The sequence below is a fragment of the Daktulosphaira vitifoliae genome, unplaced genomic scaffold (genome assembly GCF_025091365.1).
Source record: "Daktulosphaira vitifoliae isolate Bord-2020 unplaced genomic scaffold, ASM2509136v1 Scaffold_3, whole genome shotgun sequence".
Classification (NCBI taxonomy): domain Eukaryota; kingdom Metazoa; phylum Arthropoda; class Insecta; order Hemiptera; family Phylloxeridae; genus Daktulosphaira; species Daktulosphaira vitifoliae.
This window is the reverse complement of record NW_026099574.1, coordinates 33463800-33490549: the sequence shown is the minus strand read 5'-3', so window position 1 is coordinate 33490549 and position 26750 is coordinate 33463800. Positions and strand designations below refer to the sequence as shown.

Below are 26750 nucleotides of genomic sequence, written 5' to 3'. Positions count from 1 at the left end.
TTTTCTCTCGTCTTATCCACGATTGACGCTATACCTATACTCCCTCTTATATGCTCGTTTCTTATTCTATCTTTTTTAGTCACTTCACTCATCCATCTAAGCATTCTCATCTCTGCTACCCTCATTCTCTGCTCTACTTTCTTATCAACCACCCAACACTTTGAACCATACATCATAGCTGATCTCATTACAGTTATATAGAACTTATCTTTCAGTCTCATAGGAATTCTCTTATTGCATAACGCACTACACGTTTCTCTCTACTTCACCCACCCGCACTTAATCCTGTATCTTACATCTTTGTCAAAACCACAGTTATTTACACAACTGATACTTAATACTTTCTACCATTCTTATCACGTCTTTGCTTATTGTCACTGATCTTCTCATTTAACCAACCTCAAGTTCTCCTTTGGCAAACTCGTATTCTATATACTCTGTCTTACTTCTACTTATTCTTAATGCATATTCTTCAAGAGCTGATCTCCACACCTCAAGCTTTTGATTAAATTGCTCCCTATTTTCTCCTACTAACACTATATCACGAGGTAACAACATGCACCACGGTTCCTCCTTGTATTTCTTTAGTAAGTTCATCTATTACTATAGAAAATATGTAAGGGCTTAAAGTAAAATCTTGGTGTAGTCCTACTCTAACCTTAAAATCTTGTTATTACTCACATACTTTTTACCCTGGTACAAGTGAGATCATACATATCCTCTATTTAATAGAGTCTATCATTAATATACCTTTTTGGGTCTCCTTTTCTCATTAATACCCACTTTAAAACCTCTCTCGGTGATTTATAATACGCTTTCTCAAAATCTATAATTACCATAAATAGCTTTTTCTTCTTTCCCCTATACTTGTTGTCTCACACAAAATAATGGCTCCATTGTTGACTTACTAGGCATAAATCCAAACTGGTTTTTAGATACCGATGCCTCATCTTTTATACTCTTATCTTTTACATTTTCCCAAATTGTCATACTATGACTTATAAGTTTTATAACTTCTTAATTTCCATCTCTATATATCCTTTGCCTTCAAATATTGGAAAATTTATTGTTGTATAAATACTTTTTATGTGTAATATGTATATTTATATATACAAAATAAATTATTTTTACCAAAAAGATACTCAAAAAAGTGAGAGAAGAAGTGAATAGCAATAACTATAACTTAATATTACTATAATTTAAAATTATATTTAGAAGTGGTTATATTTTAACTTTATTGATTTGCTAAAATTTTAAGTATTTAATTCATGGTCCTGGTTTATTAAGATTTAGCATCAAACAAATAAATATTTTTAAAAAGTATAATACTATATAATATATCGTATTAAAAATTATTTAAGCGAAAAATATTAATTTTTCTTTTTTAGGAAAGTTGTTTGTTTTAAACAAATTGCCACATAAATTTTGAATGGAGAAATTAAATAACCTTTGAAAATACTTTAATCTAGCAACATCTATAACAATTATTCAATAAAATTATTAAAAACTACTCAATTGAGAAACTTTATAATAACATTTTTTTCTACACCTTAAGTTTGTACGAGAAAAAGTTGTATTCTGTTATAACAACAATGTCAGTCTAAAAAAAAATACCCTTGTAATTATTGCTACAATGGTAATCACAAATGTGCATGTATTTAAACAACTATCGACAATCAAAAACCTATATTATTTATACATTTTTCCTAGTTAATGAATAGTTTATGGAGTACGATTGGCATATTCAAAATAAGTAGGGTAATATTATTTTGATGCTATTTTTATAGTCCAATTATAGATAATTGGATACTTAATATGGCAAACATATAGCAACTGCGTTTTATGAACTGAGTTAGATAAACTACATATTTTCATTTTTGAGGTGGCATTTGTGAAGGCATAATGTATAGTTCCATTTTAATTTTATTTAGCTGTATAATCATTTTTGCCAAGGGCGAAACTTACAATATTGGTAAGATTGAGTATATTACACATTATAAGTAGTGTTTTAATACATATTTTATTATTAAAATAATATTGGAAACTATTAATTAATTCAAAAATATTTTTTTAATTGATATTGATGTTTAATAAATATTTAATATTTAATAGTTCTATTTAGAACTATTAAATATTTAATATTTAATAGTTCTATTTAGAACTATTAAATTACCTTTTAGAAAAAATGACTTAACTCAATTCTATTTTTTTTTTTTGTTTAACAAAAAAAAAGTTTATAAATAATTTAAAAATTGTTTAACTAACAAAAAAGTATAATTACATTATTTTTAGTTCGTGTCGATGTCAAGAACTACTTAAAATTTAAGTCAAATAAGAATTAAACTGTCAATGAATAATTCAGTTATATTCTTATATCGAAAATAATCAAACCAATTTTCATTACAAAATCTAAATATAATACTTAGTTCAATAATTATAAATTTTATGATACAGTTCGGTATGGAAAAATGCTAAAAATTAGTAAATTCTACTTCAAAAATAGGATTAGATACCTAATTTAAACTGAAAAAGTTATAGTTTACATAAATGTTTTTTTTTTTTTAACATATTATCAATTTCTCTTACCGCCTTTGTAAAACATTTACTATAAAATAATAAGTGAAGTACGAAATAATTTATGATATAAGGTAGTTATAAAACCTACCTTAAAAAAAATAATAATAAATAACTAATTTTTTTTTAAACTAGAATCCGTTTAGAATCGTCTCCCTTAAAAAAGATAAGTTTAAAAAACCCTAATAAAACTTAAACCTCTTATTTTTTTATTTTATCAACCTCTTTAAAACCTCCTAAAAATCTCAATTTTTTCAACCCCTGATAGACAGTCATAAAAAATACACATAGCTTCACAAAACCAATACCTTCTCAACTTCGCATCAAAGCTAAAATATTTGCAAATATATGTAAATCATTAAAACATTTTAAATTTTGTCGATAAGGACTGTTTTCAAAAAAAAGAACTTTTTTATAAAATATATATGAATACAAAATTAATTACTTGTTTTATATCCATAATTACCAAGTTTATGTAACAATTTTTAAAAATTGGTAATAGTGTTTCTAGAATACATAAATAATAATCATAAATTTACTATTAATCTTACAATTTAATTTTATCATATAATTTTTTAAGTAATATGTTAATTTAGATTTGAGTATATAATGAGTGGATTAACTTGGTGTTAAATGGGCTATAACAAACTTTTTGGAAATATTTAACTTCCAAATAGATTCCTTAAATTCAATTCCTGACCAAGGAATCAGATAAATACTTTACTGTATTTCTTTTTTAGGTGTATTAACTCAAAACGAAAGTGATTCCAACTATCAAATTTTGCTGAATTCATCAAAAAATTATGATATTTCATTGAGACCAATTATAATTGATTCGCCGTTTAATGTTATTGGAAAGTGTAAGGATTTGCTGCAAACGTTTAAGTTCATATTACACAAAAACTAGAAATTAAATATACTTTTTATAAATTCATTTAAAGTTAAAAATTTTTCATTGGATAAAAGTGTAAAAAATGGTTCCTTAAGATTTTAACGTAATACAATTTACTTTCAAAAAAATAGTGTATAATCTTCTTTTTGAATTGACAAAGAAAAATAGAAAAATAAACATACTCAACTCTTAAAAATATAGAATATTGCACTTTTCTTGCCGTCGATCATACTGTAAAAAGAAACTGCTTATTGATACTACAGTAATATATCATATAATCCTTAAAATTAAAAGATATATTACAGTTATTAGTAAATTATCGAAAAAATTATATTTTATTCAAACACCGCTTATATGATTACACGTACGTTTTCTTTTCGCTGAAAAAATTCAAACAATTTAAGAAATTTGGCCTCAGATTACTCGTTTTAAAATTCTATTTATATTCACACTAATAAAAATTTTTAATTCATTACTAATATTTATCTTTAAATCAAATATTTATATTCCGAAATTATCGTGTTAAACCACTTCTCGTTTAATGTGCTTGAAACTTCTCCCGAGAGATTACTTTAGAAAGACATGATATACAATTATATAAACTTTCAATGGCCGCCAAAATTCAACTTCTCACTTGAATATTATTCTCTAGATACCACTTTATTAATAATCATTTTGAGGTATTTAAAGTATGACCCCAGCCAAAGTTCTGTCAGAAAAATTATTTAATATTCCTATACATGCCAAAGTGTATAATTTATTGCACTAGGCCTTTAAATTTATAGGAATAATACTAATTTTTAAGTGCAAATTTTCATTAAATTATTGTTAACTCAGTAATAACTATTGCTAGAGCTTAATTTAATTAGTGTGGTTAGTACTAAAAAGTATGTTTTACTCATCAAATAGTAATGTTACTAGTAATTTAACTTAACTTTAAACTTAAATCATTAAAATATTAGATAATAATATATATTATATGATAGAGTGCAATAAATAATGCATATCATTCTGTTTTTCTTTTTTTAATATTTATATTTTAACAAAGAATTACAGATAATTTTGGTAAATTTTCAAAATATTTAAATGATAAAAATCTGACAATATTTTTCTTGAGTAAAGATTTATCATATAAAAATAATTATTATTACAATATTAATACTTTTTTAAACAATTGTTTACAGTTAAATGACTACGTTAAAAGCCTATTTTTTATTATTTGTTTCAAATAAAATAAACTATAAAAATTATAATTTTTTAAAAATTTCAAAGTAGTTGTTTTTGAGATGTTTTCTTACAAAAAATTTTCGTGAGTCGATAACAACTTAAGAACAAGTAAATATTGAGTTACAAACAATTAAATACATAGAGTGAGTATGTTGACAGTTAGTAGTGATATACTTATACTCCGCTTGCGTTGCATTCTCATTCTATGCATTTGAATGCTTGTAACTCAATAAGTACTAATCCTAAATTTTTTATCAAAACATCAAAATATTTTGCAAGAATATAGCTAAACAATATTTAGACATTTTAAAATTTCGCAAAAAAAATTTTTTTTTTCTTATTATAGACAAATAATTTTTAAAAATGCTCTTAATGTAGTCCAACTGTTTAAATAATTAAAAATTAAAAATAACAAAATATTTACTAGAACAAAAGTTACTAAATATATCAAAACCTTGTGGACACTGTTCAGGTTATACATTGTATAAGCATACGGATTACAATGGATTATTTACTTTTAATAATTCAATATTGCATTGTCAATGCTTTACTGAAAACTTGTATACTAACAATGTGTTAACGACAAATGTGTTTAATCTACTTTTACAGTTTGTAAATCATTTAATGACACATTATGCGTAGTCGATATACTTCACCCTCATTGCGTGACATGCAGGAATTCCAGCAATGCAAACGGATTTCCATACTTCCAAACAGATTTCTCTAGTATGCGATCAGTCATTAAACTAATTGAATCTTACGTCAAATGGATGAACTTCACAAAAGAGATCACATTTATTTTTACAAACCAAGCAGGTAATTAGAGTGACATGAGCCTTAAATATTATTCACATAGTGTACATGTTTTAATGAATACATTTCAACGATAACAGTTGTTAATGAACTTCTAGATGCCGACGAAGCTATCATCTACTTGACATCTGGTGTATCTTCACTAAGGGCAATAGTTTTTTCGAAACTAACTGATAAAGAAATTGACCAAATCAAGAACACTAAAATTGGTGTAAGATTCGTTGCTTTAGTGGGGGGAAATATAGAAAACTATTTAAAAACGGTAAGCTAAAAAAATATAGGTATTAATGGTTGTTCAAAAAAGAAAAAAATTCAATGTCAATTCTAAAAATGCTCTGTTAATGTACTTGTAAATTTCTTTATTCACAAAAAACGCTGTAAAATTAACTTTTCAATTAAATTTTTTTTCGTAGAGTTAATCGTGTTGCCAATAATTATAAATTTGTATTGTATATTATCATATTAATACACGACTAAAATTATGATATAAATGATGATCATATACTAAATCGTAGATATAAGACGTAAATACAAGGGGGCATAGGAGCAATGTCTTTCCAAAATTAGAAAACTCCTCTTTTTAAAAATAGCTCTCATATTAACTGCAATAGTGAAATTCCAATTTCCCCCCAGAAAAACATTTCTGTAAAATAAAGATTCATTTTATGAACAGGCAAGAAATGAAAATTTAATTAAACACGACGACTCATGGATAATTGTTACCAAAACAACAAGCATAATGCGAGTTAATACATCAGTAACACTTATCAAGATAAAATCATGGGAAGATGGATATATTAATATAACGTCAAAAGCTGATAATTTATTGAAATTTGTCCGACACATTGTAACAAATTTACCTAACAATCAACTGTATTTCAAATGTAATATTCGTTCATCCGATGAAATCGCTCAAAAACGAATATCACTACTCAATACAATATCTATTGTAAGTATTATTTGTAGTTATTCCATTTCATACATTATGTATTTTACATGATCTCCATTTTTTAACAAATCTATATTATTTATGATACAGTATAATTTCACAAATCATCTACGTTACAATGTCGACACAAGTTCAATTACGTACGACGATGTTGCGGAAATTTACAAAATTGCTGCAGACGGCTCACCAAAACAACTGGGGTCATGGACAGCAGAAAATGGTTTAAAAATGGAAAATGAAGCTTTGGACAGAGTAATTAGACAACGTTTTTTCAGAATAGGAACAGCACAAGTATATATTTCTTATAATAAAATAATAATTATTTCTTCGTGGTAATAGTATTATTTATTCGTTTTATAATGATCACCCAAGTCTATTCCTTGGACTTTTCTGGATGAAACTGATGGAAAATGGAAAGGCTATTGTATTGATTTAATAGAAAAACTATCAAAAGAAATGAATTTCAAATATGAATTAATAATAAAAAAGGACATTGGTATTCCAAATAGGGTTAACAAATCGTGGAATGGTCTAGTCAAAGGACTAATTGAAGGAGTAATATTTTTTTCTTACATAAATAAGTTCTTATTACTATTTTAAGTATCTAATTATAAGATATAATCATAGGAATTAGACATAGTAGTAGCAGCATTAGCCATGACTTCTGAACGAGAAGAAGTTATCGACTTCATCGCTCCTTACTTTGAACAAACCGGAATATCAATCGGTAAGTATTATATGAACCAATTCATACAAGCATTAAAATTATATATAAATTCTGTTGACATTTCTAAAATCTTTCATCGTCTACGAACTAATGTTACTGCCTTTATTTTATTAAAATTGTGTTACAGTCATTAGAAAACCTACTAGAAAAACTTCTTTGTTCAAATTTATGACAGTACTTAAACCTGAAGTATGGCTTAGTATAGTTGGGGCTCTTACGATGACAGCATTTATGATTTGGATACTAGATAAGTATTCTCCTTACAGCGCTCAGAACAATAAGCCAAAATATGAACAGTTTAGGTAATATTAATTTGTATACATGTAATTTACGTTAGTAAAATTGAAGAACTTGGTTAACAATCAGATTAGTCCATTTTTATCAAATGCAATTTTATCAAAAAATTGTCATTAAAAGCAATGTTAAAATGTTTTTTCCCAATGAAATATTTCTACAAATAATAGAAATATAGAACTCGTTGTTGTACTGAATTACGTAGAAAAATCATATTCATTCAAAATTAACAGTTAATTATTTTCTGAAAAAAGTTCGACTTAATTGATGGTTGCTACAAACCCTTCAAAATAATTTTTTAAACATTTTTTTTTAGAAATTTCACACTAGTTGAAAGTTTTTGGTTTGCTTTAACATCTTTTACGCCTCAAGGTGGAGGTGAAACCCCAAAAGCTATCAGTGGTCGTGTATTGGTTGCTGCATATTGGGTATTTGTTGTACTCATGTTAGCAACATTCACTGCCAATTTAGCTGCTTTTTTAACAGTAGAACGGATGCAGGTACTAAATTAAGAATTATATCATTAAAAGAAATCACACATAAATTTACTATTTTGCTTTTTTTTCTCAAGACACCAGTTCAGTCATTGCAACAATTAGCTCGGCAATCAAGAATTAATTATTCAGTAGTCGAAGGCAGTCCTGCACATTTCCATTTCAAAAATATGAAAAAAGCAGAAGACATTTTGTACAAGTAATTATAAATCATAATCATACTGTCAGCTATAAATAAATTAAAAGTATTATATTTCATTTAAGGTCTTTAATTTTAGTAATAAGAGATATTTTTTAATATATTACTTATATAAATAATAGAACATATTTTTTAACAAATTAATGTAGTATAAACTTTTTTAAATGTTAGTTAGGTTGATTAACACTTAAAGTCAATCTTATAGAAATTAAAATTTTATTTATCTAAATAATTTTCCATTTAAGGTGTTCCTTGTTCCATTACAATAGATTTTTTAAATAATTACGATAAGCTTATCAGAGATACGATTTTAATAATCAAAATTAGGTATATTATACTCAACAAAAATATTAATAATTACCATTTTTCTTAAAAATAGACAATCTCGTTTTTTATAATAAATAATATTGATTGTCAAATATTCAGTGTATGGAAAGAATTGGCATTGAATCAAAAAGAAAAGCGACATGAATTCAGAGTGTGGGATTATCCTATTAAAGAAGAATATGGCCAAATTTTAGCAGCTATTGAAAGAACAGGGACCGTACCAAATAGAACCATCGGATATCAAATGGTTAGATAAATAGAAACAATAATTATTTCTATTTAAGGCACATAAACAATAAATATTATTGTTTATATACTAAAATTTCATTCAGTAATTTAAAATTTTACAAAAAGGTAACTATTACATATTTAATTAGGTATTAGATAACGAACAAGGGGAATTTGCTTTCATACATGATTCATCAGACATCAAACATGAAGTCTACAATAATTGTAATCTCACAGAAGTGGGAGAAATATTTGCTGAACGACCTTATTCTATTGCTGTTCAACAGGGCAGTCTTATACAAGAAGAAATTAGCAGAAAGTAACACAATAATTATCAATTTAAATTTCAAGTAATACAAAATATTAATGTGTTGGCTTATTTACTAGGATATTAGATTTACAGAAAGACAGATTTTTTGAGTCTTTGAATGCTAAATATTGGAATTCATCAAAGTTAAGTATGTGTCCTAATGCTGATGATAGCGAAGGAATAACATTAGAAAGTTTAGGTAAATTATTTTATGACAAAATTATCGTATAATAAAATTTTTTATTTAATTTTTCATACTAAAAATCGAATAAAACGAATCATTCAAATAACGATCGAATAAAATTACTAAAAACTCGAAGAGTTAAAATACTATAAAAATAATCGGATTTAATGTGTAAGGATACATAAGAAAATGATTCAGGTAGGCCTTATTAATAGTAGTGAAATCAACGGCCTCGACTGGAGAAAGTTTTGTCCAAAAATATTTCTGTGTTTAAGATATTATTTGGAATGAGTTATTAAAAATTTTTAATGACCCTCCTCTTCTTAAAAAAAGAAATCCTTAGCAAGTCACTGAAATTTACCCAAAACCAGTTTGATATTAAATGAATTTTAAGATAAGTTTTAAAACTTATTCTTACAAACTTTAATTAATTTAATTCATTGAGATATCGTGAAATTTGTTTTTATAGAATTTTAAAGAAAAATAAAATATTTGTACTATGAACCAGAGCTTAAAATTGATATTCATATTTCGATTTTGATTACTCATATTTCATTTAACCGATTTTGATTTTACGTATGGATATTTCAAAAATAGTCACAATGATAAATCAATTCTATTTTTTATATAAAAAGCCTAAGAATTATTGATATAGAAAGTACTTACCAAACGTTTATATATAACAAATAAAATTATAAAAATTAACTAAAACTTTTAGTTTTAAATAACAACTAATAAAAATGTTTTAAAACAACATTATATTAATTGTAACATGACATAATAAATTTTAATAACCATACGCGTTCTACTCATGTTTTAGTATAAAATGTTTCAACACACACTTTCAATTAAATAGTTCACAGTTATCACTCTGTTTTATTTTATCCAACATAACGTACTAAAATCACATAAGTGTTTTATTGTTTATCTACTACTTCAGAACACAGTTTTAAATCGTACACGAATCATAATAATATTGTGGTATACTAAAAAAACCATAATAATCTTGATATGACTAGACATAATTATAGTCATTAAAAGCGAAAATTTGCAAAAAAAAAATGAAGTAATTAAATAAATTTAATGATCAACGACAGTTGTAAGAATGCAAAACATAATACATTGTGATTTTAAAATCACGATTTGCGATAATAGAAAATAAACAAATTTGGTAAAATTTGAATGTTTTAGAAAAAACTCTTTACGTAACTTAAAAAGGTAGGTAATTAACGAAAAAGTGTTAAAATTTAGTTTTTTATGTATATCTTTTTTAAATATTACAAATAGAAAAAATTCCACAGAATAAACATTGTAATAAATTAAATTGTCTAAAATAAATATTTTTATACATTTTTTTTTATAAAATTGACCGTTTAACGTAGTAACCAATAAAAATGATACAATTATAAATTGTATGTAAACCGTTGAGATTTAAGTTTTAATATATAGTGTTCAGTAAATAAGTAAACAAGTTTCTAATATTCTCATTGTTTGTAACAACTGACCTATTTTCTTACTTACTGAACACTCTGTATATCTCTTTAAAATTAAAAATACTCAAATTTAATAAATTAGAGTATAAAAAAAATATCAAAACAATGTTTTTTGTAATATTAAAATTTCATTGTGTCAACTTAAAAATTAATTTCTTATTGATTCATAAAACAAAACTAGCGGACATGTATTTTGTAATATTAATGCAAATATATTAGTTTAAACTAATTTTTTCCACAGATTCTAAATCTGTCATTATATTTTATCTATTATATTAAGTTTATGAGATATTTAAATTTGTAAAAACGTAAAATTACATAATTAAAAAAATACGAAAAAAATGTATATTTCTTTAAAAAGCTTTTTAAAATAATTTACATTGGTATTATGTATTAAAATATATAATATAGTATGTTGTATATATTGATTTTGTTTATTAAACATGTGTTTTTAACAAAGATTCTTGTTGTACACTTTGGTATACTTAAAAATCTCATATATATTTTTAGATATTTAAAATATAATCAACATGATATAATTATAATTAACTTCTTTTTAATAGTCAAAAAATACATAAAATTGATTTTTTTGATTATTTAAAAAAATTTGTTATTATAATTTATGTTAGTTATCAATAATTTTTATGAAATTTTAAGCTTTTGCATAAATTTTTTATTAATTATATCAATTTCTAATTAAGCGCTGAACAAAATTAATTTGTTTTTGTAATCTTTATAAAAAAAATTGTCTGTTGTTTTAATAAGATTGTAAATTTTTTATTTATGACTTATAGAAAAAAATATTGTTTTATTTTTTAATAAACCTTTATTAAACCCATTATTTGTTTAAAACAAAAGTTAATAAACAAAATCAATACATACTGTAGAATTAATTTTGAAAATGTTTAATGTTAAATAAATATGGAAACTAAAATTTGGAAACATTTCTAGAGTAAATAATAGTAATAATAAATATTTAAGACCATACAAGATTACCTAACATTCAGGAGTTTGGTAGGCAACACAACGTACTATCTTACAATTAGGATAGTACTACAGTGCGCGTGATATCGACTAGGAAATGCTATTTAACGTACATTCACAAGAATGAATATGAAAGGCAACAATGGAACACTATTATAAAAATGTACACCGGAAAAAGGAACAATTTATTTTATGTGCCCGTCACTGATGCGGTATGGTGCAGGACACGAACAAATACTAAAACTCTTATATTCTGACAACAATTTAACAACTAAATTAAAAAGACAACCTTTTGATGGATGACAACGTTTTTTACAAAGAATCTTGAAGACATCGGCGGTCACGCAACCGCCTATGGAGAACTTTGGCAAATAAAATTTCAATTCTCACGGCACCAATTTGGTAAATAGACAACTATAGTAATAGTGTTAAAATTACCAAAAACGGTTGTACCAATGAAGAGGCGATAGCGATTTCGCTCCTTAATAAAAACACTCGCGGTTTTATTCGTTCTAACAGAATTAAAAGTTTAATATTTATTTAAATGTTTCGTGACAAATTAATTTTATCTCAATAATTAATTTATTGGCTAAAATAAAAACGTAGAATAGAATTATTAAAATAATAAGACTTTATAGTGAAACGATAAAGAACAAACTTGCTCAGACTACAACTATGGCAGCAGTTGCCGGAACTACACCAGGACGATGACAAAAACAATTTTAGCATTACGGCATACAAATACAAGATAAACAGAATACTGACCAAAGAAGGTAATCTCGTGGTTATTACAGTTTGATCAACAATAATACTATTATTTACACTGAAGAATTTTATCTGAACTATTTGCATGGTGCGTAAATGTGTATAATGTATAATAATATTTATTTTAATAGATAAGTGTACTGTTTAAATGCAGGACCGATATCGAAATTCCGATCTTGACTCCAATTCCAATTTCGATTTCAATAAATTCGAGCAATTTTATCGAATTACCTTGGTGGTCATTAGAAAATAAAGAGACGCTGGACACTTACATTCTTTGAGATATCTATCTTGCAAATTTTAAAGAAAGTGCTGACGTACGCTGTTTAAACTTCTCCAAAACAACTAAACGTATAATTGCAATCAATAATGCTTATGAACCCTGATATGAAATTTTAATAAAATGGAGCATAAGCGTAATTTAAAAAAAAATTATAACAAAACGTCATCGACATGAACGTGTTCAAGGGGAGAATAGTAGCCAAGTTCCTCTACGACGAAAATAATGATATGTTTAACATACAAGAGAGGAGGAAGTATTTTACATGTTTGTTATATTTGTCTCTCAGTGATAAAAATCTAAAAACGCTACTTTGTGAAATAACAGAAATTAATTGAACTAGAGTTTTTCGAAGTAGTATATTATTTGTAGATATTTCTTTATGCATTGCACATAAAAAGTAGAGTATAAACGTTTTGGAACACCGTGGCAGTATTAATTTGACGTCCTTTCATAGGTATAATTCAAAGACGTTTTAAGGTGTTAAGCAATCCCGTTTCTACCATAGCCCCCCCCCCCCNNCCCCCCTCAAAAAAAAAAAAAGGAATAATTAATAATTTTGTAGTTATAGAAAAATATTATTTAAGAAGAGAAGAAATTAAATTGGATGTACCAAAATTTGATTAAAAATTGTGAAAAACTGGAAACTTGAGAAAAGGAAAATTTAATTGACTTAAAAAACTTAGCAAGTGGACTTTTTATCGCCCTGCAACAATAACGTGGTTTGTTACTTGCATAACGCCAAGCTATAGTAGCAAGGGTCACAACCACCTAGGCGAGATGTCACACAAATCAGATATGATTACTGGACCATAGGTGGAATTTAATTTTAAGTTAATTATTAATAGTTTAATTTAAGTTAATATGTGGTTATATATATAAATGATTATAACACCTCGTGGTTTATTAACCACAACTATGATGATTGAAGTTGTAAGTGGTTGATATATAAAATATACCGTAGCTGGTGTTTAGATTAAGGAATAGTGATAAAATACACGCTAAAATAAAAATTACAGTAAAAATTAATAAGGAAATTTAATTTTTAAAAAAGAAAATTAAGTTAAACGTGGAAAAAAATACGAATGTATCAAAAACTATGTCTATAGAGAAAGGCAACAAAAATAAAATAAAATACTAAAACAAAATCAAATAATATAGCAATCATCACGGACGGTATTGAAACACATCCATTAATGTTAATAGGAAATTAATGAAAAACACCAAGAGCGGTTTGAAAACTCGCTCCTTAGTGTTGGCTAGCAGAAGAAACGCGTGCTCTCCACACATAAATAAAATTAATTTAACTTATAATAAAATAAAAATGAAATAAAATAAAATAAATAATAAAAAAAAAAACGATACCAGGTCTCTGAAGAGACCCATGCAATAATCTGGATGTTTCTTCGAAAAGATCTGGCCGTTCGGCGTTGCCGCCTCTACTCAATCATTGAAAAAATAATATTCACAAAAAAACAGGAAATATGTGAACTCTAGCACGGTCAATGACAGAAGGAAGATTAAGAGCCAGCACCGATCTAACGGCAATTTCAAATCAATAACGGCCAGACTTTGAGAGGAACAGTACCGATAAACAATTCGATTTTAATTATATTTATTCTCTCTTGTCGCCTTATCTAGCGGTCAGCGCCAAAAATAATGAGTTGTTGACACGGCTGTTAAAAAAAGGTTCATTCGTGCAATTTTTTGCGCAATAAAAATAAATAAGCAGATATAATAAAAAATTACAAACGATCCACCTTCGAATTTGTGACGTAATAACTTATAAAATTATAGAAAATTTCTTTTATATTCATAATAAGAAAAATAATTTTAACTAAGTGATTTTAGCAAGAGTGTAGGTCATTCTCGATTATTACTAATGTTATTTTATAGTATTAAGGTTAGATATTTAAAACTTATGAAAATTAAAATTTCTTAGGTGGAGTGTTTATAGCTACACTTGTTGGATTAATGATTGCATTAATCACATTAGCATTTGAAGTCATTTATTTCAAACACAAAAGAGCAAAAATAACAGAAGGTAATCTACTCAAATTAGATGATAAAAAATACCATAAAGAACAGTTAATGTATGGACACGAGTTACTTATGGCAGTTGGAAGGAATAAAGCTGAGGAACAAAAACATTGGGCATCTAGGATAAAACTAGATTCCACAACTAAACGTATAAACAATGCATTATTCTTTCGCAGGCAAAATTTTAATAATTAAGACTTATTTATTAATCTAATATATTAAGTTATAATTTAAATGAAAAATTCAGTTATTTAATAAACTCTATAGATATCTTTATAACACATATACATACATGTACACTGACACACATTCTCCTATAAATTTCAATAGAACACCCAAGAAAAAGGTGGCAAGTGGTGATAAATTAACATAAAATAATGGTAAAATTTAAAAATAATAATATAATAAAAGTAATAACAACAGATATTTTAAAACTGTGTTTACATCTGTTACATGATTACTATAACAACAATAATAATTGTGCATCATAAGCTAAATGAAGAATAAGTATTTTCAGTAATTGTATTGTTTCTTTCCTTTAATGATCCCATCAATCACCTACAATTGACAAAAAAATATATAATAAAAATTAAATAAAATTTATTGTAATAAATAATATAGCACCTAAAAGTTCATTTTTTATAGTAATCTATAATAGTACTATAGTATTTGTTAAATTAGTAAAAATTCAAAAATTTAGTGCAATAACAAGGCATCTACTAGTTTTTTTATAAAATCAGGTATAATGAGACTTTTTTATGTGAATACTTTCAAACTACTCAAATTAACAAGATATTAAAAATATTTTAATCAAAATTATTGAATTTATTGAATATATAGTTTTAAAAAATTTCCAAAAAACTGGTTTTAATTTAAAAATAAATTACTCACATTTTTTGCTATTAATGAAAAACTTTAACAATTTGTATTAAAGATATAATGTTTTAATATAAATCTATTTAATAACTTTCACTAAAAACATTGTTTTATAACTTTTCTGAAAATTTTAGAAAAATGGACAACTACCTTGTTATTTTTACTGACTTATTCAATTTACTTTTATATTTAATGATCTTCTTCTTTTTCCTCACCTTAATCACAACTACTTGGGGTTAGCCACCCTTATACTTAACTTCCACTTCCTCAAATCGCATTCATTTTTATATTTAATGATAAATTATTTAAAAAATTGTATGCATAAATAGACAAAACAAATGAATTATGCGCATTTATTTATTAACCATACAATTGATGATTTGATTATTACTTGGCAATTAATATATTTTAAAAGGTTATGTTTAAAAATTTGAACGCATACATGTATAATTCACATATATAGAAAGTGTTCAAAATCTGGTAAGACACTCATCTTCTCAGAAATTATTGAAAATTTTGTAAAAAGAAAAATATTTGGTTAAATAACTCTTCAATAATATGTATTTAAATCTATTTTTTTCATCTCTTCAGGGATAAAAATCCTTATTTATAAATTTCTTTAATTGGAACACCTATTTTTAATTAAAAAAACTTTACTAATAACTTTGTTTATACAATTTTTTTATCTTATTAACTGTTTGCGTTTTACACATAATTTAAAGGTTTAGAAGTAAAAATTCATCATTGATTTAGTTTTATAGTACCGGTGGCAGCAATAATCTATTTCAATAATGACAATATATTATTGATATCTCTCATTAAGGTAAACTATGTGAACAATTTTTTTTTATAACTATCATGATAAATAATTTATGGGCTATTATAACTGACTATAGCCGCCACTGTAGCAGCAATAATACCGATTGCACTGCTACTGATATAATAAAACTAAATCAATGATGAATTTTTACTTGACATCCAAATCTTTAAATAAAGTGTAAAACACAAACAGTTGATCAGATAAAAAAAATTGTAAGAACACAGTTGTTTGTAAATTTTTTTTTCTATCACATAATGAAGTTAATAATGTACGTTCCTATTTAAGAAAATTATAAATAAGGGTTTTTATCCCTGGAAGGATCCATCTATATAATTCATTTTATTATTATAATGATTTAATTTTTTTAAATAATCATTTCAATGATTTAGTAACTATTCTATCATCTTCATTATTACTTACCAGTTTTGCATTTGCTAACTTAATAAATTACGTATTTCTTTATGCATATGACACAGAAATTCTACATAAGATGGGCTGTTATCAATACCATGGTCTTCAACTAAGAAATGTCTCATAACTGTTTCAATTTTGTCATTTTGTTTTAAGATAGATAACTAAAGAAAAAAAAAATTAAATTCTTCTTTAATTAAAATATATATATATATATATTACATACTCTCATTGTATGACTTCGTTCCTGTTGAATTTTAGATATAATTTCCCTTATAGCTTTATTTAATGGATTATCCATAACAGGTACATCTGAACGTTCAGTATTAATTTGCGAAATATTGTGTACTCCAAATACATCAGACAAAAAAGTTTGACTTAAATTCATACCCAGCCATAAGAACATATAAACACCATTTTCTACAAAAATATAAATCATTTCAACAAATTATGTCATTGTGAAAACGAATAAGGTTTTTTTTTAATATATACCTAGAATATATGCTCCTTCCTTAGCAAATTTCTCAATAGAACATCGTAATTGACTAGGTATGGATACATCATCTAAATTAGTTTCATTTTCAAGTGTATGTAATGGAATTAAACGAGGATAAAAATAGCCTAATGTTGTAGGTATATCAGCAGTTATCACTAAATGCATATTGTACCAACGGTCATCTACAGTCATATCAGGACCTATATTGTTTATAAACAATTGATAATAAACATAGATAATCAAAAATTAAATTTTAAATACTATAATTTAGTGTTTAAAACAAATAAATAGTACATAGATAGAATTATTATCTATTTACTATTAATAAAATAAATATTAACATTCTCATTAAATATATAGGAGTAAATGTAAAATCATTCCTTACCACCAGACATTGCATCACTCTTTATTAAGCAATTTAAATAAAGAGGCATAAGTTTCATACACTCCGGCAAAATAAGTTGACCAGCAGAGGAAGGAGATGCACAATGTTTTCTATAAGTAGCTAATATTTGAGCAGTCTTATTAATAATTGCATCTTTTACTTGGCGTCCTGAACTTTCCAAAATCTTATACATAACTAAATATTGAGAATTAATTGAAATCAACTTTCCCATTCTAAAAAATATAAATTAAAAATAAAAATTTACCTTGTTTTCCAAAGAAATTCATGATTGTATCTAAATCACAACTACGATATAATTCTCCCATTTGTCCACTAGAGCGCAAGGCCACATTTAATATACGAACTCGTCTTTGTCCACTACATGATGTATATAACATAGCAGTTTGAATAAGAACACCATCTTGTTCTTCAAGTTTATCATCGTGTTTTACTTCAATAGCAATAGCCTAAATAAATAAAATACGAAGATTATTACACCTAATATATTAATAAGGTTAAGAAAAAATGAACAAATTGTAAAAAATACTAAGATTTATACAGAAAATTATAATTTAAAAATAATTCTTACTTTATCACAGTCAATAGCTGCTAGCTCTACATCAGTGGTATTAGACATATAAAAATGACCATAAAAATCTGTTGGACGAACTCCAGTAGATGTTCTTACACGCATAACAGCATCAAATACAGTAGGACGGCTAATGTTACGTTTTAAGTCAGATAAGAAGCGTTGACCATCATATTCAGCCTATAAAATACTAGTTAATACTAAATTCTAACATCATTAAAATCTAAGCTTACTTGAAAATATGTATATTTATATATTTCACCACCACTTATTCTTGACACTTGACCAACTGTAGCTAAATCAATGTAAGAGTTGTTAGTGATAAAGAGGTCTACACTACAACCAGCTTGAACACATTCTTCCCCCAGTTCATTATAAATGTTAGTTTGTGGATCTAAATTAAACAAAAATTAATTATTATCATTTTATAATGATAAAATAATTACAAAAACATAATATTATTATAATAATCATAAGTATTGTGACTGTTATAATTTGTTTTATAATTGAGCATAAGACAAAAGTAAAAAAACTAGGACGCTATACCATCCTTATATTTAAAAATTGCTATTATAATTTTACTTACTCAAAATTGATTTTTCTTTATCAGTGGCAAGCAATTTACGATCTTCCCTATTTTTAAGTTTACCAGGTCCTTCAGCAATTGGCAAAGATGAATGGAATACAAACAATTTACCACAACAATCTGCATTCTTTAAAGTAAAAAATAAAATAAACCCTTTAAATGCTGAGAATGTTTAATAAAGCAAGTAGAACAATTAAGTATTTCAACTTATTTTCTTATTTGCAATTATCCTTGATCAAAATTGAAAAGAATAAAAGAAGTTTTTAAGAAAAAAATATAACAATTTCCAATTTTTTCTTTTAATATTCATCAGTAAAATGACCAATTATTACTTATAATTAATCACAATAAATTATTATTATTCAAAATAAATGATTATTGAATTCACTAGCCTAACCTTTAATGCTTCTACTCCAGCTTTAATAGCAGGATAAAGCATAGTATCTGTTGTACGTGTTTCATTGAACTGCACTGGTATTTGTTCCATTAAAGCATCAATGACATGTGAAGACTTTTCAGGATCACATAAAAATCCATCCAATAAAGGCATAAACATTTCAGAAGTATCACCAACAACCATCATCTGAGGGACAGCAAGTGTTTCCTAAAATTTTAAAAACAATAAAATAAAAATGTATAAAATTTAATTAAATAAAACAGTAGTATCATTTGGAACTTTTAAACAGACATAATATAAAATAAAAATAAAAATATTTGTATAATATACAACATAAAAAAATATCATAAATTCATTTAATGTTTTACTAAAATAAAATAATTATTATTTTGACACATCAATGTAAATATTTTTTAACTGGATCAAATTTGCATCATGCAAAGAAAATTTAAGTATTATAAGGATAAAATGTACTGTATTAATAAATAATTTGCATTAAATTGCAATTATTTTGACTAAGTAACAAAACACAAAATTCATGCCAGTTCTTATTCCCCGCATAATTAAATCATTGAAAATACTAAGAAATAAATTAAATTTATTACTTCTAATTTTAAGCACTTAAATTATAGTTTAATGTAAAACATGAAAATATAATTTCACTTTGAAATTTATTATTATTTTTAATTAAATATTACCTTTATATTATAGAAATGAACATTTGTGTCATATGTAATGAAACCAACACGTATTTTGCTTTTTTCATCTCCTAGCTCAGTTGGTAATTGTGTAAGTAATTCTTTCATAAATGCACAAATCAATCTTACTAGTCCAGACTTCATATTATTGTAGGACACATCTATTACAAACACATATGCTGGTGGTTTTGGTTGTACTTCTTTCTAAAATATAAATATTTTAGTAGAAAAATTAATATAGCTTTTATTAATTAAAAACTTTACGTTAAAATAAAATTATATACATACCCTACAATATTCTTTGGGAACAACAAATTCATAAGAACCAAAGCATAGTTCAGGTCTCTCAGCGCGATCAAGGCGTTGACCAGTATGATCCAAATGTTGAAAATATTCAACTGGAACTATTATTAGAATAAAATGTCAGCCGAGTATTTCAAAAACTTACATTTAGAATTTAAAAAGTTATTTATTTAACCCTTGCCACTTGATTTTAAAATAATAATTATCCTAAGAAAATTATTTTTGGTATTTTTTAATTTCATATATATTCTGATTAATCAGTTATTAATAACATTTTTAATTCATTCTTTATACCTTATAAGGGTGCTAACTTAATTTTTTTTAATGAAAACATATATATTTACTAACTTATTTATTAAGTATATTAGAATAATTTAATTGAAAAATTGACTTATCGATAACATCTTTTTAACTAGTACTTTAGGTTATTAATATTTTTATACATAGGAGGGAGAAGAGCGAAAATTTTATTGACAAATATTGTCATACCAGTTCCTCTCCACTAGTCTATATTTTTAAATTGTCATAATTTCTAAAGTACTGGTCCAAAAGTTGTGAACAATTGAACCAGTCATTTTTTTATATAGATAATTTTTTATTTTATGAACTATATATATATATACAAGTGTTCAGTAAGTAAAGAAACAGGTTACTGTTGTTCTCATTGTTTGTAACAATTGGCCTGTTTCCTTACTTACTGAACACCTTTTATATTATTTCTCTTAAAATAATAAGTTTTTTGAACATCTTTTTTCTAGATTTTGTTGGTTATATATGTATTTCAATTAATCTGTTATAAAATTAATAGGTCCATCTCTTATACATTAACTTTATTTTTTTAAATGCCAACATATGTATTAATCTAGCCTATGAAAATAATCTAATTAAGAAAATGATTGGTTGATATCAACTATTGGACTTTGAAAGATATTTACAGCTTTGTACCAAAATGGGAGGAAGAGTGCAGCTAAGAAATAACTAATGATAAAAATAGCAGCAGTTATGCATGCTTCACCTCCAGTCTATATTTTAACATACTAATTACTTCATTTTCTTAATTAAATAATTTTCTATTTTATAAGCTAATTTTATTTTTTGTAAGAAATATTTTTAAATGAATCATCTATAAAATAAAACTTAAGTATAATTTTAGGGTGCAAGTTTTATTGAATATTACCTTCTGTAGATGCTTTACATAAAAGACAAACAAAATGCTTTCCCCCATCAATAAACTGCATAAATGGACTCATATAAGCTTTACATCTTTTACACCTGACTGGACCTATATCTCCTGTATTTATAATAGGAGGAGGATACTCATCTGATTTTGTTTTAGCTAATGGACTAATAACTAATCCAAATGGAACAGAAGTCTAAATATAAAATAAAAAAAAATTAACTTAATGAATTTCGTGCTCAAATTTCATACAACTAAATCAACAAAATTGTCAAAAAAAATAATTCTATTTGATCTAAATATTTAATAATACAAAGAGTTCTTCCACAAAATCGATATAACAATTAGTCAGACAATTATTTTGAAATTTTAAATACATTACATGTGAATTAATTCAATATTTATAGAATCAAAGTTATATTCATAAATTGATGATTTTACTCTCCAAGTTCTTACAGATTTTTTTTACAAACATTTTATTAATATTTATTATTAAGTCAATTTTTTCTATCAAATAGCAGTTTTAATTTTTTGTTAATATGATTGCTATTTATTAGATAATTTAAAAATTATTATTATTATTCTAAAATAAAAAAAGCAAAATAATAACATTACTTAAATTAATAATTAAAATATATGATAATATACTGCAATATCAATATAAATTGTTTATTTTCATATATTTATTGATATTGTTGTGTAATATTTTAGCATACTTATAAAAATACAGCAATATTAAAAAAATGTTGTGGAAGAATTCTTAAAAACATAGATTTACTTCCAACCCAATATAATATAAGTAACACTGTTTCTTTTGAATATTAAATCAATAATATTAACACAATTATCTTATTTAATACCTGTTTCATAATATCAGTTGTTGTAGGCACACAATACATAGTTGATCTAATAAGTCTAGGTGAAGCATTACCCCCATCTTGAAACGTAAAGTCTGTTGTCACTAAAGGAGGAACCAGGCCTCTTTGGTTGGTTAAAAACCAACCACCTTTGCTTTGTTGATCATCTTCCATAACTTGAACCTATAAAAAATTACAATTAGATCAAGTACTATAGAAAAAATAATTTCTAGAATCAATTTACTGGACTTGGCATTTGATCTGGATCTAATCTTCTATTTGGTGCTGGTTGTCCCATATAAGCTGGGGTACTTTGTGGATAACCTGGCTGTTGTGAAAGATAATTTTGTTGTTGAGGAGGATAACTACCCTGAGTTGGAGGAAATCCCGGTTGTTGATAGTCTGATTGTTGAGATGGTAATGACTGACTAGGAAAAACTTGTTGTTGTAAATATCCAGGTTGTTGAGAGCTTAATTGAGGAGGAAATCCTGGAAGTTGAGAAGCAGTGTTCGTTTGTAATTGAAATCCTGATTGTTGTGAATTTATATTAGGCATTGGTGGAAAACCAGGTTGTTGGGAATTATTTACTGGAGGAATACTAGAGCTTGGTGAATTTATAATTGGTTGGGGTGGAAAATTGGGAGTTGATTGATTGAGATTAGTTTGTAATCCAAATCCTTGTTGTTGTACAGCCACATTAGGTTGAGGTGGGAATCCATACTGTTGTTGAGATACACTAGACTGAGATATTGTGCTTGAATTTTGAGAAGCAGAAATTGGTGGATATCCTGGTTGTTGTAAAACTGAACTTGACTTAGGAGGAAATCCAGGCTGATTTTGTAATGCAGTACTTGGCTGTGGAGGAAATCCTGGTTGTTGCATTACTGAATTAGACTGTAAAGGAAATCCTGGATGTTGTTGTGGTATAGAACTCGGTTGTGGAGGAAATCCTGGATGTTTTTGTGGTGTAGAACTAGGTTGTGGAGGAAATCCTGGATGTTGTTGTGGTGTAGAACTCGGTTGTGGAGGAAATCCTGGATATTTTTGTGGTGTAGAACTAGGTTGTGGAGGAAATCCTGGATGTTGTTGTGGTGTAGAACTTGGTTGTGGTGGAAACCCTGGTTGTTGGAGCATAGAATTTGGTTGTGGAGGAAATCCTGGATGTTGTTGTGGTGTAGAACTTGGTTGTAGTGGAAACCCTGGTTGTTGGAGCATAGAATTTGATTGTGGTGGAAACCCTGGTTGTTGTGGCATTACTTTTGGTTGTAGTGGGAAACCCTGTTGTGAATCTGCAGAATTATGCTGTGGCGGAAACCCTGACTGTTGTAGTGATGGAATTCCTGATTGTGGAGGAAATCTTGGCTGTTGGGATGGAAACCCTGGTTGTTGGGACACAGAACTAGGCTGTAAGGGAAAACCTGGTTGTTGAGACATAGAGTTTGGTTGTGGAGGAAATCCTGAATGTTGTTGTGGTGTAGAATTTGGCTGCGGAGGGAATCCTGGTTGTTGTGGTGTTAATTTTGATTGTGATGGGAAACCTGGTTGTTGGGACATAGAATTCAACTGTGGAGGTAAACTCAATTGTTGTGATACAGAATTTGACTGTGAAGGAAATCCTGGATGTTGTTGTGGTGTAGAACTTGGTTGTGGTGAAAACCCTGGTTGTTGGGGCATAGAATTTGGTTGTGGAAGAAATCCTGGTTGTTGTGAAACTGATTTTGGTTGAGGAGTAAATCCTGACTGTTGAACAACAGAAGGACCATCATGCTGTGGTAAAAATCCTTGTTTATTAGAATTTTGAGCATTTAAACAGTTGGGCGTTAAAACAGACTGTTGGGAAACCCCAGAGTTTTGTTGAAACTGAACAGGTTGCGAAGAAAATCCAAGTTGTTGTGTAGTAAGATTCGGCATAGGAAGGATTCCCGATTGACTTGGAATTATTCTAGATTGTACTGGTTGGCCTGATTGTGGTGAAATTACTTGTTGCTCACCATTATTCGATAAAAGTGTTAAACCTGGATATGAAATTGGCTGTTCATTAAGAGAAGAACTTGGTCGCCGGTGCTCACTATTAGAATCTTGAGTTGGTAATTCAGTATTTTGATAAGCATTTGACTGAAATTGAGTTAATTCCGAACTAAAAGATGAATTGTTTGACCGGTCTACTTTATGATTTGACTGCTGGGAAAAACTTGTATTATCCAAAGCATTTGCTTGATTTGATGAAATTTCTTGTTGCTTATTTGACTCCAATTCATTAGAAATTGTTTTTAAGTGCTCAGATCCATTCAATAAGTTATTTGAAGGAGATGATCTATTTAAGGCATCGCTAGTGGATTTTAAAAATTGAGTAACATTGGTTTGTTGTGAGAAAACGTTTATTGGAGAGCCATTTTGATATAAAGTATTAGGTGTCTGTGGAAATCTTTCAGTATTAGATTGTACCTCATTCTGATTTAATGTAAAAGATTTTGAAGGTTGAGATGAAAAAGCTGATGATTGCTCTATTTGATGGTTTTCAGAAAGTTCAGTTCTACAACTTAAATGGTTCATATTTTGTTGTAAGGACTGCATATCATTTGGAATGCTTGTACTTGATTCGTTTAATTTAAAAAATGAGGAGGTATTTTGATTACAATAACTTTGTGTTCCATTCATAAATGTTCTTGAACCTTGTTGACTATCATTTCTATCGGGTACAGGTATTTGCTCTAATTGATAAATAATAAATTATTGTTAGCTCTTTGAATAATTAAAATACTAAGTAATATTAATTAAGAATTATAGAAATTAAATAGAAAAAAATATTTATTTAATCATAAAAACATATCAAATGGACTTAAACTATGTAGATAAAAACTTAAGATTGTCAAGAAAATAAAAATTATCACTATAAAACTAATTTTAACTAAAAACTACTTTTTTATTAATGAACTTTACTAACCATTTAATGATAATTGATGGTGCTGACTATTATGCTGTTGTTCAGATGAAGATGGCATGTTAAACTGTTGTTGAAACTGATCAGGCACAAATTGCGAATTCATTTCTAAATACAAAATTATAACTCGAATGAATTTTCAATATTTTTATACACAATTAACAATAGGAAAAGAATGTCAATACTTATTCTATACATTAATTGTAATATTTTAATACATATTTTTATAAAATGCACTTACCAAAACCTGAGTGCAAAAAAATATATTAAAATACTGTAAATTCTGAATCAACTAATTAATCAACCACTATATACGTGGAAATAAAATAATTTAGGCCATAACAGTACACATAATCTAGAACTTATGTATACGTACATGTCGTCAGTTTGTAACTGACGACTAGTATATAATGCCAAGAAACAATATCTATGTAATTAGTGCCACGTCAAAAACCTTATCATTTCAAGATTTTAAGTACACAGCTCAACTATAGACGTATAATCTGTTGACCGCACATTACATTATTTTTACACCTAAAAGATTGAAGCCAATAGTTGTGCGGGAGAAACAGAAGCTAGCATTTTTTATCCAAGGAGTTTCTAAGTTCTTACAATGCTTGTTATATGCGTTAATAATCTCATGGAAAATTTATTTAGGAATCGTGCTCTCTCGCACATATGTATGATGCATATAACACAACGACTTCAATAGATTACCTAATGCGCCATCTACATTTCCACGTCTATGAACTTGAGTGACACAAATGCGCGAGCGTTGTGGAGGCCACGTTCTCGACAACTCAATGGTTAATGATAAAAACTAAAACCGCGGCATACCATTAAATATTTAAATTTAAAATCAGTTTTCTTTCATCACTATTTTTAATACTTAAATGTGTATAAATCCATTTCATAAATATTAAATATTCCTATCGTTATTTTGAAAATAAATTATAAACATAATTATATTACTGTGAACTCTTATAAGTAATGATATATTTTTATTCTAGAACAGTGTCGTTATAAAAAGAAGTGACTCTAAATTCGCAAATTAAAAAAAAATCTGAGATGGTTATTAAACAAATTTATTTTATATTAACCCCAGTAAATATTTCATCTACGATCATGCGCGTTATATATTTAAAATCAAAAATATTTTATTTAAATAAAATAATTATTATTAATTATTTACTAGAAAACAATTATCAGTATACAATACACGTAATAATCAACATACATTATACATTAAATACATCGTTGGCTACGTGGCAAAACTTCATAGTCTTAGTCTCATTTTACCAATTTTATATGAGAAGCAAAAAACGTTTTGGTTTTAATATTGTCATAGTAGAAACTATAGTTTCTACAATAACAAAACCTAACCATATCAGCAGAAATTGAAAAGTTCTTTTTTTTTAAATTAAATTTTATTC

The 26750-nt window shown here is 26.5% G+C and overlaps 2 protein-coding genes across 6 annotated transcripts; one reads left to right on the top strand and one right to left on the bottom strand.

The window, feature by feature from the left end:
• The first annotated feature begins 1699 nt into the window (after window positions 1-1699).
• On the top strand, window positions 1700-15046 carry LOC126902993 (ionotropic receptor 25a). Of its 3 annotated transcripts, none has more exons than XM_050680854.1 (15): window positions 1700-1972; window positions 3315-3434; window positions 5303-5509; window positions 5587-5717; window positions 6180-6455; window positions 6546-6746; window positions 6828-7010; window positions 7083-7182; window positions 7310-7484; window positions 7793-7976; window positions 8048-8169; window positions 8596-8743; window positions 8874-9043; window positions 9112-9233; window positions 14683-15046. In XM_050680854.1, exons 1-15 carry the CDS (start codon window positions 1903-1905, stop codon window positions 14973-14975), a joined length of 2502 nt encoding a protein of 833 aa, XP_050536811.1. In that variant the 5' UTR covers window positions 1700-1902; the 3' UTR covers window positions 14976-15046. The 3 variants fall into 3 exon arrangements, with proteins under 3 accessions (XP_050536811.1, XP_050536809.1, XP_050536810.1); XM_050680852.1 differs by having other exon boundaries at window positions 1701-1972; window positions 5587-5768; XM_050680853.1 differs by having other exon boundaries at window positions 1702-1972; window positions 5605-5768.
• Window positions 15047-15161: 115 nt separating this feature from the next.
• On the bottom strand, window positions 15162-25811 carry LOC126902992 (protein transport protein Sec24D). 3 transcript variants are annotated; one of them, XM_050680850.1, is made up of 18 exons: window positions 25559-25811; window positions 25321-25425; window positions 23438-25087; window positions 22620-23353; window positions 22379-22558; window positions 21519-21714; window positions 20327-20442; window positions 20039-20242; window positions 19341-19547; window positions 18944-19070; window positions 18591-18751; window positions 18358-18537; window positions 18034-18235; window positions 17769-17963; window positions 17380-17583; window positions 17114-17307; window positions 16897-17051; window positions 15162-15338 (listed from the first exon to the last, which is right to left on the bottom strand). In XM_050680850.1, the coding sequence occupies exons 2-17, from the start codon at window positions 25421-25423 to the stop codon at window positions 16911-16913; spliced, it is 4794 nt and encodes a 1597-aa protein (XP_050536807.1). In that variant the 5' UTR covers window positions 25424-25425; window positions 25559-25811; the 3' UTR covers window positions 15162-15338; window positions 16897-16910. The 3 variants fall into 3 exon arrangements, with proteins under 3 accessions (XP_050536807.1, XP_050536806.1, XP_050536805.1); XM_050680849.1 differs by having other exon boundaries at window positions 22620-23585; window positions 23625-25087; window positions 25559-25810; XM_050680848.1 differs by having other exon boundaries at window positions 22620-25087; window positions 25559-25809.
• Between the last annotated feature and the right edge of the window lie 939 nt (window positions 25812-26750).

Excerpts from the sequence above, each read along its gene's own strand:
- LOC126902992 (XM_050680848.1), bottom strand. The coding sequence starts at position 25,423 with ATGAATTCGCAATTTGTGCCTGATCAGTTTCAACAACAGTTTAACATG. Across the intron at positions 21,715-22,378 it reads CAACTGATATTATGAAACAG|ACTTCTGTTCCATTTGGATT; the intron begins GTATTAAATAAG and ends TTTTATATTTAG. Across the intron at positions 17,308-17,379 it reads GGAAGGAGCATATATTCTAG|AAAATGGTGTTTATATGTTC; the intron begins GTATATATTAAA and ends ATATTTTTGTAG.
- LOC126902993 (XM_050680852.1), top strand. The coding sequence starts at position 1,903 with ATGTATAGTTCCATTTTAATTTTATTTAGCTGTATAATCATTTTTGCC. Across the intron at positions 7,977-8,047 it reads TAACAGTAGAACGGATGCAG|ACACCAGTTCAGTCATTGCA; the intron begins GTACTAAATTAA and ends TTTTTTCTCAAG. Across the intron at positions 8,170-8,595 it reads GCAGAAGACATTTTGTACAA|TGTATGGAAAGAATTGGCAT; the intron begins GTAATTATAAAT and ends TCAAATATTCAG.